Source organism: Elephas maximus, chromosome 25 (genome assembly GCF_024166365.1).
Source record: "Elephas maximus indicus isolate mEleMax1 chromosome 25, mEleMax1 primary haplotype, whole genome shotgun sequence".
Lineage (NCBI taxonomy): Eukaryota > Metazoa > Chordata > Mammalia > Proboscidea > Elephantidae > Elephas > Elephas maximus.
The window spans coordinates 36839249-36860689 of record NC_064843.1 but is presented as its reverse complement, the minus strand read 5'-3'; the positions used below and the strand labels follow the sequence as shown (position 1 = coordinate 36860689).

The 21441-nt window shown below is 46.6% G+C and overlaps 1 protein-coding gene across 1 annotated transcript in view; it reads right to left on the bottom strand.

The window, feature by feature from the left end:
* Window positions 1-268: 268 nt before the first annotated feature.
* COMMD7 (COMM domain containing 7) overlaps window positions 269-21441 on the bottom strand; it is a 58298-nt gene continuing 37125 nt past the window's right edge. Inside the window, exon 8 of the mRNA XM_049869216.1 lies at window positions 269-397. Within this exon, the coding sequence (XP_049725173.1) occupies window positions 284-397 (114 nt within the window). The 3' untranslated portion in view covers window positions 269-283. The remainder of the gene's footprint in view (window positions 398-21441) is intronic.

Genomic DNA, 21441 nt, shown 5'->3' with positions numbered 1-21441 from the left:
GGTCACCAAGCTCCCATCTGTACACTTCTATAGTGGATGAGGAGAAGAAGCCTGGGCAGTAGGCTAGGGACCTGGGTTCTCACCCTTGTTTTGTGCCTGCCAACAACAAAAACCTAATAATAACTAGGTGAGCACCCTCTGTGTTGGGTATGCACGGTAAGTGAATCACGGGCTTCATCTTATCCAGTCCTCCCAGCGACCCGATGTGATGGGTACAATCACCATCTTCATGGAACAGATGAGCAAACGGAGGCCCAGCGAGCTCAGACGACTGACCAAGGGGCTAGAAAGAGCAGTCGCCTGGAATTGGACTGGACCGTGGGTTGGAGAGGGATGCTGGTGAGGAGTGAGCTTCTTGGATCAGGTGGACACTTGAGACTATGTTGGCACCTCCTGCCTAGAGGGGAGATGAGAGGGCGGAGGGGGTTAGAAGCTGGCAAAAAGGACACAAAAAGAGAGAGTGGAGGGAGAGAGCAGGCTGTCTCATTAGGGGGAGAGAAATTGGGCGTGTGTAGCAAGGTGTATATGGGTTTTTGTGTGAGAGGCTGACTTGATTTGTAAACTTTCACTTAAAGCACAATAAAAATTATTTAAAAAAAAAAAAGCAGGCGCCTGAAGCAGCCACCGCCCTTTGAGGCTGGAGCCTGGGCATAATCTCATTGACTTTCCCGGGAACCCAGGGAGGCTGAGATGGGAAGGCCACTTGTCCAAGTCCCACGGGGAGGATGTGGCAGGGCCAGGTGCAAAGCCAGAGCCTGAGCTTTCAGCCGCCACTCTGGGCACCTCTGCTAACTGAGGAGGGGCGTGGGCACACTCCTCGCCTCTGTGGGCTGGCTTTTCATGATAGTAACTGTTATATGTTATACACAGTCCCTAGGTGGTAAAATGGTTAATGTACTTGGCTGCTAACCAAAAGGTTAGAGGTTCAAGTCCACCCAGAGGTGCCTCAGAAGAAAACCCTGGAATCTACTTCTAAAATATCAGCCACTGAAAAATCCTATGGAGCCCAGTTCTACTCTGACACACATGGGGCGGCCACGAGTCGACTTCATGGCAACCGGTGATGTCATAACACCCAGAGCGTGCGTTAAAGAGGCCAAAGGGCCACCACATGCACCCTCTCATTTGCTCCCCTCATCAGACCTGTAAGTCTGCAGATCAACTTCATTTCCCCCACTTAAAGGCTGGAAACTCGAGACTGAAGTGACAGGTTGGGAGGGCACAGAGGCCCCCATCCCACGGTTGGCCGCTGCTCCTGCACCGTGCTGGGGACGCCCGGTGTGAGTGCCACCCAAGCCACGAAAGGCAGACAGGAAGCTGCTCTCAGGAGGGGCTGACTCATCTCCCGGCTGGAGTCCCTAACTCCCTGTGTGCCCTTCTCAGACAGGAGGAAGGACACCAGTGACAGAGCCAAGGGCTAGGTGCCAGGGATGGCAGCCAGGGTCTCAGGGAACCCATAACCCTCTGCTGCCTCCTCAGCTACCCCAGCCCAGGGCCCTCTCATGACCCTCCAGCAGTCAATCGTCAGCAGGCTCATGCCGGAAGCTCCCACCATGGACAGAGGGCCAGGCCACTGTCTACAAGACAGCTGCTGCTTCTGAGCAGCTACCAGCTGCCTGTCACCGACTGAGCTAGGCAATCCTGGCACTAAGCCTCACAAACCCCTCCAATACGTCAGCCCCAATTTACAGGAGAGGCAACGGAGGCTTAGAGAGGTCAAGTGACTTGTCCAAAGTCACCCACCTAGGAAGCCTCAGAGGTTCTTGGTGGCCAGTTTTAGGCTAGAAGGAGAGAAGGAGGAATGGACCATGCAGGTCCCTTCAGAGGGAAGGGAGGGAACCACTGTGGGAGAGAGTGCAGGGAGAGGCTGCATCCTCCCCTCTGAGGCTCTCGGGACATGACTTGGTCATCAAACCATATGCTCTCATTTGTGTGCACACTTTGGCCTTCTCCACAGACCAGCCTCTGGGCATTGAGGACTCAGGGGTGAGCAGGCACTTCTCTGCTCTGACATAGCTCATGGCACAGCAGAGCAGAGGGAAAGGGAAACAGAGACAGGTAGAGGCCACTACTTGCCTTGGTGGGCTAGCATTTATTGAGCGAGACTGTAGGCCAGCTCAGTGCTGGGGACTGAAGGCACCAAGTGAATGAGAACACAGGCCCTGCCCTCCTGAAGCTTATATTCCAGTGATGTCCAGCCCTGAACCTCCGGAAACCCTGCTGGCACAGCCCCTGAGGCCAAAACACCATGGGGAGTTTCTCTGGAAAGGTTGGGAGATGCAGCAAGCCTAGGGGCTCTCCATGAGTCAGCCTCAGTCCTGGTTCTGGATTGCTGAGCCGGGACCGGGAAGGTAGAGAAACCTGATTAGTGCCTTCCCTTGGGACGAAATCCGGGCCCTGTGGAGACCAGAGGTGTTAAAGGGGTTGTCTGGGCTACTAGGAAGCCAGAAAGAAGGTAGCCATTCAAAGCTCAGACAGACTCCTGGGCTTGGGACACCCATATCCTGACATCAGAGACTCTGGAGTTTACCCCTGTCCTCTTAAACAAGGGAGGGAACTTGCCCAAGGCGACCCAGGCCCTACCACGCCTATGTTCCTTTGCCCTCCACTAAGAACAGGACACTCCTGGGCCCTCACGGGCATGATCTCACTCTGGCCTTGCATCTTGGGAAAGGAGTCCCTAGGTAGCATAACCAGTTAAGCTCTTGATTACTAGCAAAAATGTTGGTGGTTTGAACACACCCAAAGGTGTCGCAGAAGACAGGCCTGGCAGTCTGCTTCCGAAAGGCCACAGCCTTGAAAACCCTATGGATTCACAATAGCCAAGAGGTAGAAACAACCTAAGTGCCCACCAACAGCTGAATGGATAAACAAAATGTGGTACACGCATACAATGGAGTACTACTACTCAGCCAGTGGGAGAAATGAACTCCTGATACATGCTTCAGTATGGATGGAGCTTGAAGCCATCATGCCGAGCGAAATAAGCCAATCTCAAAAGGATAAATATTGTATGACCTCACTTATATAAAAAGTCAAGACAAATGTATACAGACCAAAGTTTGTTAGTGGTTGGTTACCAGGGGCAGGAGGGAAGGGGAAAAGGTGGGTTAACGGTGATAGAAAAATTGCATTGATTAAGGGTCGGGTTGCACAGCTGATTATTCTGATTGCTATCAATAAGTTGTACACCTGTAAAAAGTTGAATTGGCAAAAGTTGTGTGAAAGACTTTGAAAGACATATTTACAACAACAACCAAAAAAAAAGTAGCTGCTGAGGCTGCTTATGTACAATGAAACACCTCATGGGATTTGATTCTTCAGTCGGGAGGCTTAAGGTAACGGTTTCATGGGGCATCTCAAGATAATTGGCCTAATAATGTGTTTAGAACTTCTGTTCTACCTCCTAGTTCGCTGCATAGTGCCTGGGGTCTTAAAATCTCGCAAGCAGGCTTCCAAGGCACACAATTGGTCTCTACTCACCTGGAGAAACAGAAAAAGAAGGAGAGTCAGGAATAGCAGGAGGAAATGGAACATGTGGCTGATTGCCTCCATGAACAACTGCCTCTCTGCCATGAGACCAGAAGAACTGATAGTGCCTGGCTTCCATTACTGACCATTTTGATCAAAGATTCCATAGAAGAATCCTGATCAAAAGGGAGGAAATGCAGAACAGAATTTCAAATTTCATGGACTCCAGACTTTCTGGAGCCATGGAGGGTGGGTGAACCCTTGAAACTATTTCCCTGAGATAAGATTTAAACTTTAAACCACAAATATCCCCTGAAGTCTTCTTAAAACCAAATAATAGTTTAGCTTAACTGGTAAAAAAGGTCTGCCTCAAGCATTATGCTGTTTTAAGAACTATCTATATGGGATCAAATTGACAACAGAGAATGGAAGATTAGATAGGAACCTTAGGAACCAAAGATGCAATGAAAGTCACTGCATTGTACCTGTAGAAACTGCTGGATTGGTGTGTGTTTTGCTGTGTATATTAACAACAACAACAAAAAAAACAACAATACCATGGAGCAGTTCTGCTCTGCACCTAGGATTGCCACGAGTTGGAATCAACTGGACAGAGCAACTAACAATATCACCTTAGGAGGTAAATGTTAGCACAAGATTCACTTTACAGCTGAAGGAACAGAAAAATGGAGTCTCAGAACGGTGAAGGGACTTGCCCAAGGTCACACTGTCTCCTCATGGCACAGGCAAATTTGAACCAGAGGCTGTGCAACTTTCCCCCTCCCGGAGGATGGGCAGGTCCAGATCCCTGGGATGATGGAGGACAGGCCCTCTAAGCAGAGGGCTGAGGGCCCCTAGAGCCCCTCTTGGCTTTGAGATTCTTCAGCGTGAGCTGTGGGCAGGCAAGGAAGCCCTTTCTCTAAACTTCCCCTGTGGTAGTGGCTTTGAGTTTTTTTTTTAATGCTAAACTTTTGCAGTCACCCCAAGATGCTTAATGGAAGGGCCCCTTTCAGCACGAATGACAGACAGGACAACCTAGAACTACTCCATCTTGGCAGCCGTAAAGGAACGGCCTGATTTGTATTGTTAGGTGGAATTTTAAAAACGGCTAAATTCCTTTGGTTCAAAAAGAGTCAAAATAGGAGAATGAAGAAAAAAAAAAAAAAGGAGAATGGCTAGATAAATTATTGAGGGAATATTATATAGTCATTGAAGAATTTTCAAGAAAATTTTAGCGCCCTGAGAAAATGTTCACAATCTAATGTAATATGGGGGAGAAGTCAGCTATAGTGAACGCTCTCAATTCAACTGCACACGTATATGCGCATGTGTGACTTGTATAAAAAAAATAGGCTTGGAGAGAAACAACACAGCAGCAGCTCTGGGTGGCGGGGTGACAGATGGTTTTCATTTCCCCCTTTCTACCTTTCTGTAGCTTCCAAACTTTACAAGTGTGAATGGCTTTTATAATTAGGCATCAAACAAAAACAAAAAGCGAAAGTTAGAACAGGGGCTGGATGGGCAGAACAGGGGGCTGCCCTCACCTGGCCAGTCCTCACCTGCACAGGCCCAGGCCCAGGCCCAGGCCCGCTAGGCCTCCGGAGGTCAGTCCTGGGATTCACCAGCCATCTTTTCTCTGCCCCATGGAGGAGACAGCCATAAGAGACATTGCCCCCGAGAAGCCCAGCACCCCTCTGCCCCCACCCAGGCCCTCTGGAAATGTCACTTGCAGGCCATAAATTCCCTGGCGGGGACACTGAGAGATGATTCCCTCAAAAGCTGTGAATCGGAACACTCATCATCCACTGTATGAGAGAAGCCATCTTCTTTTTTCTTCCTGTTCTTTCAGGGCTGCTGGGTGCCACTGAAGGGCTGAGGGGAAGGGGGGCTTTGTCACTTCTCACCATGGCCCCGAAAGGCTCTCTGCTTCCCCACAAGGCCTCCTGGGGCCCTTCTGACCCTGATGATCTGGGTGTCTCCTAACTGGGCAGGTGAAGGCCCAAGGGGCACTGGCCTTTTGTTTAGAAAATGTTTGAAAAAGAACCGAGAGCATGGGCCCATTCTCCCTTCTTGGTACTTTGCTCCCAGGGAGAGCCAGCCCTGCCTCCTGTGGCCTACCTTGTTCTCACCCACAGGGTGAGAGGCCGGCATAGGTCTCAAGGCTGGAGTGGGGCAGAGGTTCCCAGGAGAGGCACCCCCTGCTCTCTGAGGTGGCTGTGGAGCTGGGCTGGTGCCAAGTACTGTGCCCTCACTTCCTTCCAGCCCCCACTCCAGCCACCCCCTCCAGGCCATGGAAGCTTCTGCCCTCCTCCTAGGCTATTTTAGCAATGGGCTCACCCACAGGCTCACTCTGAGCTTGTGCTTGATTAAAACCCACAGGCCTTTTCCACAGAACTGGTGGTATCTCTCCTTCCTCCGTATCTTGCCAAAGCTGGGGTCATCAGAGTGAAAACAGAATAAGGAGGTGACTCGCTGGCCTCCCACAGCCGGGGCCCCTCACACAGGAGACAAGGCCGTGCAGTCTTTTTCCTGACCTGCACTTGTCTCCCATCCCCACCTGCAGACGAGCTGACAGCAGGGCAGGGGTGGTCACAGGACTGTTAGGATGGCCTGAGCACCTGCCATGTCCAGGACAGTGCTTGGTCAGTGGTGGACACAGCCCTTGCTTCTGGTCCTCACCTGGCCTGAGGCAGGAGTTGATTCTTGTGTGGATTTGAGGCTAAGGGGCCTGCCTAGGTCCCCAAACTGGTGGGCAGCTGGGCTGAGGAGGGCCCTGGGGCTGCCCAGCAAAGCCCAAGCCCACTGCGACCACACTGATGATTATAAATTTGGGGCCTGTTAGCTGGCCTAGGCTGCCAAGTAAGTTCTCTTGACAAAGCACCCTTGGGGGGCTTGCACCCTTGGTTCTACAGGCACCACAGGTTCCCAGGACCCTATGCAAAGCCCAAAGTCTCTTCCTAAAAGCCCACAGGTTCTGTTCAGAGCCACCTGAGGACGCTGTTCACCCACTTCTGCTTCAGCTACACCCTTCAGCAGCACGTGGAGCCCTCTGGTGGAAGCTCCACCCTGCACCTCCAGGCTGAGCAGTTCCCGGCTATGCCACCTCCACCAAGGCCTCACTGACCCAGGACCCTTCCCAGCCAACCTAGAGCAGGTGCTGGGCCAAGAGCAGGGACCCCAAATTTGGGAGCTCCCACTCTACCCAGGGACGAGAGACAATAAACACAAAATGAAAGGATGCTGGTGATAGCTTTGTGGAGGCACAGTTAGAGGGGGGAGACCAAAATGGGAGTGAGAAGAGCTGTGGTAAGAGGGAGGACACAAGCCCTGCTGGGGATCAGAGAGCTGGGTGCTATCTGGGAGCTGAACAGGGCCAGTGTGGCCAGAGTAGTGCTGTCCCATAAAAACAGAATGGGGGCCACAGATTTTAAATTTTCTAGTAGCCACAATAAAAAAAAGTACAAAGGGGCACGGCCAAGATGGCAGAATAGTCTGACACTTCCTGTCATCCCTCTTATAACAAAGACCTGAAAAAACAAGTGAATCCATTATATATGACAATCTAGGAGCCCTGATCATCAAAGACGAAGCTGAAGAATCGGACTGAGCGGCAGCAGGGAGGAGAGACAATTCAAAAGAAGTGCCCATCGTGAGGTTGCCAGCACCCTGCTGGCTGGGTTGGCAGAGCATGCGGGCTGAGGTAACATGTCTCACCATGTTAGGTGAAGCCAGGCAGCCGCGAGTCTGCACAAGCCTCTGGAGCTGGGTGGAAACAGCACTGAACCCGCAAAGGTTAAGTGCAGCGTCTGACCTACAAAATAACCCCTCCCTCTGTAAGAGTTTCACAGTGAAGAAGTGCTTCCTTCCCCTCACCCACCCCTCACCCCACTTCACTCCAACACCAGTCAGACAGTATTCAACAACTACCATGCCCCCTAAGCTGGAACTCAGGGCTATTCACACCCACACCAGTCTCAGGGCTGTTAAAAAATGCCATGTACCCTAAGCCAGGAATTCAGGGTGGGTAGGGAGACCCTGCCCTTTTGTTCAGCCACTGGCTTAAGGGGTCCACAGACTTGCAGTGCCCTTTACTCTTGCCTAGACCTAGACCTGTGTGGGCTGATTTAACACCACATGCCCTCATTACATAAAACAACACGGCATACTCCTGAAGCCCATTTTCAACTGCAGCAGCCAAGGGGGAGCTGCAGATTCGTGACATGTCACACCACCCTGCCCATTAATCAGAGACCTCACCCACCCACATCAGGGGCCTGAGGGCTGGCAGTACCACCCACCCCATCTAGCCACCCACAACAGGGGTCTGAGAATAAGTGGTGCCTTCCAGTCTCTCCACCCAACAGCACTGGGTACTCAGAGACTGGCTGCAATACCCTCTACACTACTGCTGTAGGGGGCAGGGACATGCCCTCCACCTAGGTACCCAGGGGAAGCCGTCAGCCCCCTGCTTTGCTCTGTACATAGCCCCCTACCGCAGCCAGCTACCTGTGCCTACACCAAACACCCCTATGCAGCTCTGCCCATCTAGGACTAAAGGTGAGAGTCTGCACCACACACTCAGTGACCAATGACCTGGACATGTGTGCTGCACCTGCACAAGAAAAGTGAACAGACTCCTGGGCTCACACACTTAGTACCTCTTCTAACTACCTGGAGACAGGATATGAGAGCTTCAAAGACACCAATAACCAAAGTAGTTCAAATGCCCAGCCTACTTGGGCATATCAAAAACAAAACAAAGAGCTAGGACACAGTAAACAAACATACACTAAATAAATATAAAAACTTTTTGATGGCTCGGAGACAACAATCAATATCAAATCACATAAAGAAGCAGGTCAAGATGGCTCCAGCAAGAGACCAGAATAAAGACTCACAAAACCTTGCGGAGGAAGATAAGGTCATAGAATTACCTGAGATAGAATTCAAAAGACTAATATACAGAGCTATCCAAGAGATCAGGAAGGAAATTAGGCGAAATTAGGTCATTTCAGATAAACAGAAGCTAAGGGAATTTGTAAAAGCCAAACCAAAATTACAAGAAATATTACAAGGAGTCCTCTGGTTAGAGAACCAACAATATCAGACAACGACCCAAAACCAGAACATAGGACAGACAACAAGTTATTAACCCAGATGGGGAAGTCGCAAAAACAAGTCAAAGCTAAAAGACTGAAAATAGAGAATGAGAGACATCAATGTGTAAATGATGTCAATGTCAAAACAAAAAAGAGGGAATAAACACTGTAGTCACAGAACTTCCATATGGAGAGGAAGTTAAGGCAACATCAAGAAGTAAAAGATCAGTTTAAACTTAGGAAAATAAATGTAAATTTTATGGCAACCACAAAGGAAGCTAACCTACCCATCAAAACAAAAAAAGAAGAAAAGCATAAAGTCTCAGAAAACACAAAATCAACAGTAAGGAAAAAGAGGAAAAGGCAACACATAAAGAAAAACAACGCAGCACGGAACATGAATTGGAGCAAAGAAACTGTCAACTCCACACACACACACAAAATACATCAGAACGACAGCGGTAAACTCATACTTGTCAATAATTACACTGGATGTAAATAGACTAAATGCACCAATAAAGAGACAGAGAGTGACAGAATGGATTAAAAAGAAACACAATCCAACTGTATGCTGCCTACAAGAGACACACCTTAGACTCAAAGACAGAAATGAACTAGAACTCAAAGAAAGGAAAAATATATATATAAAGCAAAGAAGAACCAAAAAAGAGCAGAAGTGGCAACATTAATCTCTGACAAAAGAGACTTTAAAGCAAAATCCACCACAAAGGATAAGGAAGGACACTATATAATGATTAAAGGGTCAATACACCAGGAGGACATAACCATAATAAATATGACAAGGCTCCAAAATACATAAAACAAACTCTAACAGCATTCAAAAGAGAATAAACAGAGAAATAGACAGCTCCACAATAACAGTAGGAGACTTTGACACACCACTTTTGGTGAAGGACAGAACACCTAGAAAGAAATTCCATAGAGATACAGAAGATCTAAATGCCATAATCAACCAACTTGGCCTCACAGACATATACAGGACACTCTACCCAACAGCAGCCAAGTATATATTCCTTTCCAACACACATGGAACATTCCACAGAATAGACCACATTTTAGGCCATAAAGCAGCCCTTAACAGAATCCAAAACATTGAAATATTACAGAGTATCTTTTCTGACCATAATGCCATAAAAGTAGTAGTCAATAACAGAAACACCAAGGGAAAAAAATCAAATACATGGAAACTGAACAACACCTTGCTGAAAAACTATTGGGTTATAGAAGAAATCAAGGACGGAATAAAGAAATTCATAGACCCAAATGAGAATGAAAACACATCTCACCAGGACCTTTGGGACACAGCAAAAGCAGCACTTACGGGCCAATTTATAGAAATAAATGCACACATCCAAAAAGAAGAAAGGGCTAAAATCAAAATGTTAACCCTACAACTCGAACAGAGAGCAGCAAAAGAAGCCCTCAGACAACAGAGGAAAGGAAATAATAAAGATTAGAGCAGAAATAAATGAAATAGAAAATAGAAAAACAAAAGAGTCAACAAGACTAAAAGTTGGTGCTTTGAAAAGATCAGCAAAATCAACAAACAACTAGCCAAAATGACAAAAGAAAAACAGGACAGGAAGCAAATAACCTGAATAAGAAATGAGATGGGAGATATCACAACAGACCCAACTGAAATAAAAAGGATTATAACAGAATACTATGAAAAATTGTATTCCTACAAATTTGAAAACCTAGAGGAAATGGACAGATTTCTAGAAACACACTACCTACCTAAACTAACACAAACTGAGGTAGAAAAATTAAATAAATCCGTAACAAAAGAAGAGATTGAGGAGGTAATTAAAAAAAAACTCCCAACAACAACAACAAAACCCTTGCCTGGATGACTTCACTGGAGAATTCTACCAACCCTACAGAGCAGAGTTAACACCAGTACTACTAAAAGTACTTCAGAGCATAGAAAAGGAAGGGATACTCCTGAACTCATTCTATGAAGCCAGCATAACCCTGATACCAAAGCCAGGTAAAGACACCACCAAAAAAAAAAAAAAGAAAGAAAATTACAGACCAATATCCCTCATGAACTTAGACCCAAAAATTCTCAACAAAATTCTAGCCAATAGAACACAATAGCATATCAAAAAAATAATTCATCATGACCAAGTGGGATTCATACCAGGTATGCAGGGAAGGTTCAACATTAGAAAATCAATCAATGTAATCCATCACATAAATAAAACAAAAGATAAGAACCACATGATCTTATCAACTGATGCAGAAAAAAATCCAACACCCATTCCTGATAAAAACTCTCAGCAGAATAGGAATAGAAGAGAAATTCTTCAACATAATAATGGGCATTTATACAAAGCCAACAGCCAACATCAGTCTAAATGGAGAGAGGCTGATAGCACTCTCCTTGAGAACAGGAAACAGACAAGAATACCCTTTATCACCACTCTTATTCAACATTGTGCTGGAGGTCCTAGCCAGAGCAATAAGGCAAGAAAAAGAAATAAAGAGCATCCAAATTGGTAAGGAAGAAGTAAAAGTATCCTATTTGCAGATGATACAATCTTATATACAGAAAACCCCAAAGAATCCACAAGAAAACTACTGGAACTAATAGAAGATTTTAGCAAAGTATCAGGATACAAGATAAACATACAAAAATCAGTTGGATTTCTCTACACCAACAAAAAGAACTTTGAAAAGGAAATCACCAAATCAATACCATTTATAATAGCCCCCAAGAAGATGAAGTACTTAGGAATAAATCTAACCAGAGACATAAAAGACCTACACAAAGAAAACTACAAAACACTACTGCAATAAACCAAAAGAGACCTACATAAATGGAAAAACTTACCATGCTCATGGATAGAAGACTCAACATTGTGTAAATGTCAATTCTACCCAAAGCGATCTACAGATACAATGCAATCCCCATCCAAATTCCAATAGCGTTTTTTAATGAGATGGACAAAAAAGTCACCAACTTCATTTGGAAAGGGAAGAGGCCCTGGATAAGTAAAGCATTACTGAAGAAGAAGAATGAAGTGAGAGGCCTCACCCTACCTGATTTTAGAACCTATTATGCCACCATGGTAGTCAAAACAGTCTGGTACTGGTACAACAACAGATACATAGACCAATGGAACAGAGTTGAGAACCCAGATATAAGTCCATCCACCTATAAGCCGCTGATGTTTGACAAAGGCCCAAAGTCTGTTAAATGAGGAAAGACAGCCTCTTTAACAAATGGTGCTGGCATAACTGGATATCCAACTGCAAAAAAAATGAAACAGGACCCACACCTCACACCATATGCCAAAAAACTAGCTCAAAACGGATCAAAGACCTAAATATAAAATTTAAAAAGATAAAGATCTTGGAAAAAAAAATAGGGACAATGCTAGAAGCCCTAATAGTATACAAACCATAACTAACAATGTACAAGAACCAGAAGAGAAACTAGATAACAGGAAGCTCCTAAAAATCAAATACTTATGCTCACCAAAAGAGTAAAAAGAGAACCTACAAACCGGGAAAAAAATTTTGGCTATGACATATCCTATAAAGATCTAATTTCTAAAATCTACAAGACACTGCAACATCTCAACAACAAAAAGACAAATAATCCAGTTAAAGAATGGGCAAGATATGAACAGACACTTCACCAAAGAAGACGTTCAGGTGGCTAACAGACACATGAGGAAATGCTCATGATCATGAGCAATTAGAGAAATACAAATCAAAACTATAATCCATCTCACTCCAACAAGGCAGGCATTAATCCAAAAAACACAAAATAATAAATGTTGGAGAGGTTGTGGAGAGATCGGAACACTTATACACTACTGGTGGGAATATAAAATGGTACAACTACTTTGGAAAGCTATTTGGTGCTTCCTTAAAAAGCTAGAAATAGAAATACCATAGGATCCAGCAATCCCATTCCTATCACACAAATAGACATATGCACACCCATGTTCATTGCAGCATTGTTCGCAGTAGCAAAAAGATGAAAACGACCTAGGTGTCCATCAACAGATGAACGGATAAACCAATTATGGTGCATACACACAATGGAATACTATGTAGTGATAAAGAACAATGATGAATCTATGAAACACCTCACAACATGGATGAATCTGGAAGGCATTAAAAAAAAAAAAAAAAAAAACCATTGTCATCTAGTCGATTCTGACTCATAGCGACCCTATAGGACAGAGTAGAACTGCCCCATAGAGCTTCCAAGAAGTGCCTGGTGGATTTAAACTGCCGACCTTTTGGTTAGCAGCTGTAGTACCTTAACCACTACACCACCAGGGTTTCCAAGTGAAATCAGTCAGTCATAAAAGGACAAAAATTTTATGAAATCACCATTATAAGAAATCAAGAAAAGGTTTAAACACAGAAAAAAAGCATTCTTTGATGGTTACAAGTGGGGGAGGGGAGAGGGGAATTCACTAACAAGATAGTAGACAAGAATCAACTTCAGTGAAGAGAAGGACGACACACAATACAGCACAACTAGACCAAAGCAAAAACGAAGAAGTTTCCTGGACACATCCAAACACTATGAGGGACAGAGTAGCTGGGGCTGGGGCCTGGGGATCATAGTTTTGGGGGACATCTAGGTCAATTGGCCTAAGAAGTTTATTAAGTGTTCTGCATCCCAATTTGGTTAGTGGCGTCTGCGGTTTTAAAAGCTTGTGAGCAGCCATCTAAGATTCATAAATTGGTCCCATCCCACTTGGAGCAAAGGAGAATGAAGAAAACCAAAGATACAAGGAAAATATTAGTCTAAGATACTAAAGAATGACATAAACCAGAAACTCTATCAGCCTGAGACCAGAAGAACTAGATGGTGCCTGGCTACCACCAATGACCACCCTGACAGGGAACACAACAAAGAGTCCCCGATGGAGCAGGAGAAAAGTGGGGAGCAGAACTCAAATTCACATAAAAAGACCAGACTCAATGGTCTAACAAGGACTGGAGGAACCCCCAAAACTATGGCTCCTGAAAACTCTGTTAACCTAGAACTGAAACCATTCCCAAGGCCCACTTTTCAGACAAAGATTAGACAGCTCTATCAGATACATGAGACCAAATGCGCAACTCCTGTCTGAAGACTGAATGAGAAGGCAGGAAGGGACAAGACCTGGTTGGAATGGACACGGGGAACCCAGGGTGGAAAGGGGAAATGTGCTGTCACATTGTGGGGGTTGCAATTAATGTCCGAAAAAAAATACGTGTATAAATTTTTGTATGAGAAATTTTAAAAGAAGTACAAAAGAAACAGGCGAAATTAGTTTTAATATATTTATTGAGCAAATATCTAAAATAGTATTTCAACATGTAATCAATAGAAAAATTATTAATTAGACATTTTACATTCTTTTCTCTGTGTTTTTACGTTCTCTTCTCTGCGCTAAGGAGCCCTGGTGCACAGCGGTTAAGAGCTCAGCTGCTAACTAAATGGTTGGCAGTTCGAATCCACCAGCTGCTCCTTGGAAACCCTACGGGGCAGTTCTACTCGGTCCTACGGGGTCACTGTGAGTCGAAATCGACGCGATGACAACGGGGGTTTTTTGTTTTCTCTGTGCTAAGCCTCTGAGCCCCAGTGCGTATTTTACATGGATGACATGGCTCATTTCCAACCGGTCACCTCTCAAGTGCTCAGCTACTGGCTACTGTTCGGGATCATGGTGAGCTAATGGGAGGCGTAGGTGATGAGGGAGATGGCCAGAGGTCACCTTGGATTTTATTCTAAAAGCAGCAAAAATCATGAAAGTTCTTCAGCAGAGACATGACATGATCCGATTTCTGTCCTTAGAGGCCGACTCTGGCTGCTGCCTGTAGTGCTTTCGGGGGGAGGTAAGGCTGGCTGCAGGAGAGACGCCCAGGCGAGGGCCAGAGGCCTGGGCCTTGTTGACCGGCAGCTGTGGTGGAGTTACAGGGAATACTGATGAGGCCACGAAAAGGCAGCAAGCGAGCCAGGTAGACAGGCCTTGCCAACTGTCATGGATTGAATTGTGTCCCCCAAATATATGTGTCAACTTGTTTAGGCCATGATTCCCAGTATTGTGTAGTTGTCCTTCATTTTGTGATTGTAATTTTATGTTGAGAGGATTAAGATAGCATTGTAACACCACCCTTACTCAGGTCACCTCCCTGATCCAAGGTAAAGGGAGTTTCCCTGGGGTGTGGCCTGCATAACCTTTTATCTCTCAAGAGATAAAAGGAAATGGAAGCAAGCAGAGAGGTGGGGACCTCATACCACCAAGAAAGCATCACCAGGAAAGGAGCGTATCCTTTGGGCCTGGGGTCTCTGCGCCCGAGAAGCTCCTCCACCAGGGGAAGATCGAAGACAAGGACCTTCCTCCAGGGCCGAAAGAGAGAGAAAGCCTTCCCCCTTGTAACCTACTAGACTACGAGAAAATAAATTTCTCTTTGTTAAAGCCATCCACTTGTGGTATTTCTGTTATGGGAGCACTAGATGACTAAGACACCAACTGCTTTCTTTCTTCCTTTGACCAAAATTCTACTTGAGTCACCCTGTCCCTACAGCTGTCCTCCTTCAAGGAAGAGATCTGCACAGTTGCACTTAACAATGCCTAAAGGAACCCAAACAGACAAGTTTGCCAAGGGCCCAGAATGGAAACGTCTGCTACTTTCTGCAGCTCAAAGAATCACTGCAAGAAAAGATTAATCTTCTAGACACTCAGTATCATATAGTGATTAGGCAGTCTCTGGGGCCAGCCTGTCTAGGTCTGAATCCCTGCTGCCCCTCTTACTAGCTGTGTGCCCTTGGGCAAGACACTGAACCTCTCTGGGATTCTAGTTCTTTATCTGTAATATACATTGGAGGTATTAATATCTGTCTCTTGAGGTGATTGGCATGAATAAATGGGATTATAACGATAAAAATGCTTAGAGCAAGGAGATAGTGTGGTTCAGTGGTAGAATTCTTGCCTTCCATGCGAGAGACCCAGATTTGATTCCCAGCCAATGCACCTCCTGTGTAGCCACACCTGTCTGTCAGTGGAGGTTTGTACATTGCTACAATGTTAAGCAGGTTTCACCAGAGCTTCCAAACTAAGATGGGCTAGGAAGAAAGGCCTGGCAATCTAATCCTGAAAATCAGCCAATGTGAGAAAAAAAAATGCTCAGAGCAATGCCAGACACATAGGAGGCACTCATTACATGTTACTCATTGCCACTGAATCGATTCCAACTCATAGGGGCCCTATGCGACAGAGTAGAACTGTCCATTAGCGTTTCCAAGGAGCAGCTGGTGGACTCGAACTGCCAACCTCCTGGTTAGCAGCCAAGCTCTTAACCACTGCGCCACCAAGGCCCCTCATTACATATTCTCTATTATTGTTGTTGCTGTTGTTAACAGTTGGAACAACTGAGGCCAAGGACAGGAAGGGATCTGTCCAAGGTCACAGAGCAAATCTGAGGAAGAGCAGGAAGCCAGATTCAAATTTTCTAACTTCTGGCTCTTACACGGAGCTCCCTTGCAATTGGATTCACTGGTCGTTCCCTGGTTCAGACTTTGACAATGTTCTCTGCAGGTGCCAGGTGTCGTGCCAGCAGCTTGGAGGAGACACTAAGGTGGTACCAGCCCTATCCCTACAACTTTGAGGCTTTACAGCTTGGAAGGAAGAAGCTCTTTCTCCGCTGGGGTCCGCAGGGTGAGGAAGGCTTGGCACAGGCAGACAGCACAGGCTGATAGCAGCGCGATCTAAATGGTGCTGGCCACATGGGGGAAGTCAGCACAACCTGACCAACACAAACGAAGACGCTTAGAGGAACACAGGAAAAAAAAAAAAAAGGCAACCATGGTAAATACTACAGCGTAGACAACTCTACAACAACAGTAAAAACAAATAATTACTTACAAGCAGATACGTATGCTGAATGGGGAAGGAGGGCTTATAGGAGTAGACCCACGTACGTATGTAGGTTAGGCTGTGGATATTTTTACATACATATTTGTATGTACAGCATATATATTCATATATGTAATAGAGCACAAAAGGGGCACAGTCAGAGAAGATTCCCAGGCACATCCGAACACCTTAAGGGTCCGAATTACTGGGCTGAGGGCTGGGGCCCATGGTCTCAGGGCACATCTAGGTCAGCTGGCATAACATAGCTCATAAAGAAAATGTTCTACATCCTACTTTGGTGAGTAGCGTCTGGGGTCTTAAAAGCTTGCAAGCAGCCATCTAAGATACACCTACTGGCCCCAGCACGTTCAGAGCAAAGGAGAATAAAGAAGACCAAAGACACAAGGAAAATATTAGTCCAAAGGACTAATGGACCACATTAACCACAGCCTCCACCAGCCTGAGCCCAGAAGAACTAGATCAGATCCTGCCTGGCTACCACCACTGACAGCTCTGACAGGGATCACAATAGAGGTTCCAGGGCAAAGCAGGAGAAAAATGGAGAACAAAATTCAAATTCACAAAAAAGACTTACTGGTCTCATAGAGACTGGAGGAACCCCCGAGACTATGGCCCCTGGACACCCTTCTAACTCAGAACTGAAGCCACTCCAGAAGTTTACCTTTCAGCCAAAACTTCGGCCTATAAAACAAACAAGAACACATATGAGGAACATGTTTCTTAATTCAATCAAGAAGATGAGACCAAATGAGCAACACCTGCCTAAAAGCAAAGACGAGAAGGCAGGAAGGGATAGGAAAGCTGGAAGAAAGGAAACAGGGAACCCGCTATGGAAAGGGAGAGAGTGCTGACATATTGTGGGGATTGCAACCAATGTCATGAAACAATTTGTGTATAAATTCCTGAATGAAAACCTAACTTGCTCTGTAAACTTTCACCTAAAGCACCAAAATTCTACTCAAGTCACCCTGTCCCTACAGCTGTCCTCCTTCAAGGAAGAGATCTGCACAGTTGCACTTAACAGTGTACAAAAAAACAGTGCTGACCAGAGACCCTGCCACTGGACCCCCCCACCCTCGGGAGGGGGCGCCAGCCGCTGCCTGACCTGCTCTGTGATTAAGTGCAAAGGCTTCCCCTTCCTTGCCCCCAGCATCCATGGCTGTATTGGCATCAACAGATGTTAAGTGAGCACCCACTCTTTGCCCTACCCCTGACTCCAAGTCTGGCGAAAAGGAAACGTCAACGAGAACTAACTGCCAGTCAGGCTGTGATGTGGCTCCAAGGACATGGGCCTCATGACCCACATTTTCTGGAACATTCCTGGTTGAGCCACCCCCCTCATAAGAGCCATGTATATATTGGACCACATATCATAGCTTTTAAAACATAATCTGTCTCTATAATAAAGTTATGAGAGTCTGGCTCACATGATTTCACAGACCAGTAGTTAACATTTCCAAAGAAACTCTGGGGAACCTGCAAAGGACTAAGAAATTGTTATTCTGCCAAAGAAAACCCTTAAAAACAAACAACAAAGTACCTTCTGGAAAGGATATTATAATGCCAAAAAAACAGGAAAGCATCATCTCAGAATAAAGACCAGTCCTTCAAATTAAATAACTTTCGTGGGGAAATAGTACAGACTCCTTGATAGTAAGGGCTGGGCCCCTCTCCCTGTCGCACCTCACAGCCTGAGGGGAGGATGGGAAGGGCAAGGGGATAGAGGGGTATGGAGAAGTCCAGGAAGGGTTCCCTCCTGATAAGACCCAGGGCTGGGACAAATGGCAGGAAGAAAAGCACAGATAAGCTGGGGGTTAAGAAGCCCTGCAGCCTGACCTGGGACAGTCAGCTGCCCCCTCCTGCTCCCCTCAAGACTGACCCGAGATGTCTCAGCCCCATCAGCAGACCACAGGCAGAGCAAAGGGAGGAAGTGGTCAGTGCTCCAGATCTAGCTGCTGGAAGGGGCTCAACGGTCACATGCTCCCCACAGTGGGGGAACCCCAGCCACCGCAGGCCCTATGGGCACGGAGGTCCAGGTGGGGCCCCAAAGGACATGTGAGGGACAGGGGGACTCAGTGGTTTCAAAAGCACACACTGAACTCTCTGCTTGTTTTTGCCTTTTTTTTTTTATTCACTCAGTCACCACCCCCTGCTTAAAACCCCTCCACAGTACCCCCATGCCCTCAAGGATAAAGGCCCAGGAGGCCCTGATGACCTGAGCCCCCCTAACCCTGCAGGGTCACCTCACCCCTGCCTTTGTGCTCCAGACCATCAGACTCCGTTTTTAATTAGACACGTATTTGTGAGATTCTTCAAGTGCACAGGGGCACATCTTTTGCTCACTGTGGCACTGGACACAGCAGAGAGCCTGGCATGGGAGCCACTGTGTGTAGGTGCGGCTGTGCGGAGAAAAAGAGCTGGAGCTGGAAAGCACTGGAGAGGAGAGCTGGGGCCAGGGCAGGAAAGTGTCTGTAGATCACACAGGGTTGGGGAAGAAAAGACCCACGGGCTCTGTGAGCTCCAGCAAACCACTCTGTCTTGCAAATCTTCCTCAGCAGCTGTCACCCTCCCAGCCCCTGCCATCTCAGCTGTAAATGGTCACCTGTCCGCCTCCAAGGGCTAGGAGTGAAAACACTCAGCAGGAGAGCTGCTGTTCAGGGAAGGCTTAAGTTTTGTTTTGTTTTGTTTTTTAACCCAACTCTTTCATTTCATGGACAGGACATTGCTGGAAAGTGATCTACCCGGTCTCATCTTGATGTTTAATGTTTAACCCAGAAACCCAGTGCTGTCGATTCGATTCCGACTCATAGCGACCCTTTATGATTTAATGTTTAAATGAACCAAAAAGGGAGTGCAATTGAGTGCCAACATTTTTAGAAAGAGACTTGGATATAATCTGCCTAAATGTAAAATGCTCCTGTCCTGTTTCTAGGAATTTGTCCTACAGAAAACATGTGGTATTTAGATTTGTTCATTGGTGATCAGGAAAAAAGATACATACATTGCCTTAACAAGAGGGGAAAGCCACCAGGGGGCGCCTTTTGGTCAGGGGCTCAGTCAGGTTAGCCCAGAACGCCTGGATTTAAATGACAAAAATAAATGACAATACCCAGCCTCTTTCAAAGAACATTCCAGTCTTTTACTTCATCCTGCCCTAGATGCTTTCATTATAGAAAATATAATTTAAAATCCTTCCGGCCCTCCCTACCCCCTAGGAGCAGTACTTGGCATTGTGACCAAGTCACAGGGGATATATAGCTTCTCCAGCTTCAGTCGCCCCCACCTTGATCCACCGGGCTGCTCACAGCCTTCCTGTCTTCCAGGCCAACTCCTGCCTTCCCCACCAGCCTCACCTATCCTCCACCTTGCAAGATCCAGCACAGGGGCTCTTCTGAGAAGCCTCCTGCCCAAACCTAGGCAGCGGCTTCAGGGTCAGGGCTCCAAGCTACCCGTCACCTCCCCCCCTCCCATAACCACACATACCTACCTGCCCAGGAGCTCAGAGAGGGAGGGCCGCAAAGGCAGCAAGGATGCTTGTGACCAGCTATGGTTCCAGAAAGGCCCATTCTTGTTTTGAGTAAGAGGTCCAAGGGTTATCCCCTGCCATGCCCCAACCCCCTGCCCAAGTGTGTAGATTCACTGCCTCTGGCCCCTTGGCTTAGGAGTGACTTGCCTCCACCCCAGGGCACTGAGTTACAGCTGTGGTTTCATTTGAGCCCCACAGCACACCTGTTCATTCATTCAACAAATATTCATTCAGAGCCAAGCTCTGTGCTAGGGAGAGAAAAGACAGTAAAAAAAAGACAACAAATAAATCAAATGATGTTAAGTGTCATAAAAAATAATGGGGTGTGAGGACGCCCAGATGGGTGGTCTTGGTGAAGACTTGACTAATAAAGAGTTAGCCACAGGAGGCCAGAGCAGCAGAGTGACAGGGAGGCTGGCAAGACATGAGGCAGGAGGAAAAGCAGGGGTTGGGCCATGCTGCCTGACAGATGGGGAAACCAAGGCACAGAACCAGGGGGCTCACATATGACCCTGTCGGTAGTTCAATGTCCTCTTCCTAAGTGACCCCTCATGCAGGGCACCCAGACCTTTGTTTAAATGGTTCTTAGTCACCTGATGTGGCTCATAGGTCCACCCTGGGGCTCCTGAGGGCAGGGGCTGCATCGTACCCACCTCAGGAGGCCCAGTGCCTGGGTCATTGTTGTAACCCCATGTGACAGAATAGAACTGCCCCATAGGGTTTTCTTGGCTATAATCTTTACGAGAGCAGATTGCCAGGTCTTTCTTCCAAAGAGCGGCAGGGTGGGTTCAAATCGCCAGCCTTTCAGTTAGCAGCTGAGTGCTTAACCATTATACCATTATACCAACAGGGCTCCTTGCCTGGGCCGTAGTAGGTGTTTAATAAACATTTGTTGAATTGGATCTTAAGATCTCCAGTTTGCACTCTACAGCTAATATGTGGAGTCACCAAGAGTTGGCACTGACCAGACAGCAAATAACAACCATCTCCAGGATGCCCGGAGTCTGGAAAATGGTGGAGGCTCCGACAGCATGTCAGCCAAGCCCAGTGACTGCTGTATTCAGACCCTGCTGTCACCCATATAGCTCCTGAGTGCTAAATAAATGGGCTGATTGGGTCTTGCAGCACTGTGTTTTCTGGCCCCATGGCTACCTGCTGAAAAAGCCATCACAGATTAGGGGTCCTGGCAGTGCTGAGGGCATCATGTGCCCCCAAAGAGTTCTGACCCCAGTTCTCACCTTGGTTTCACCTCCAATTTTAACTCCAGTACAAACCCTGGTGGCATAGTGGTTAAGTGGTACTGCTGCTTACCAAAAGGTCAGCAGTTTGAACCCACCAGCAGCTCCTTGGAAACTTACAGGGCAGTTCTCTGCCCTACAGGGTTGCTATGAGTTGGAATTGACTTGACGGCAATGGGTTTTTTTTTTTT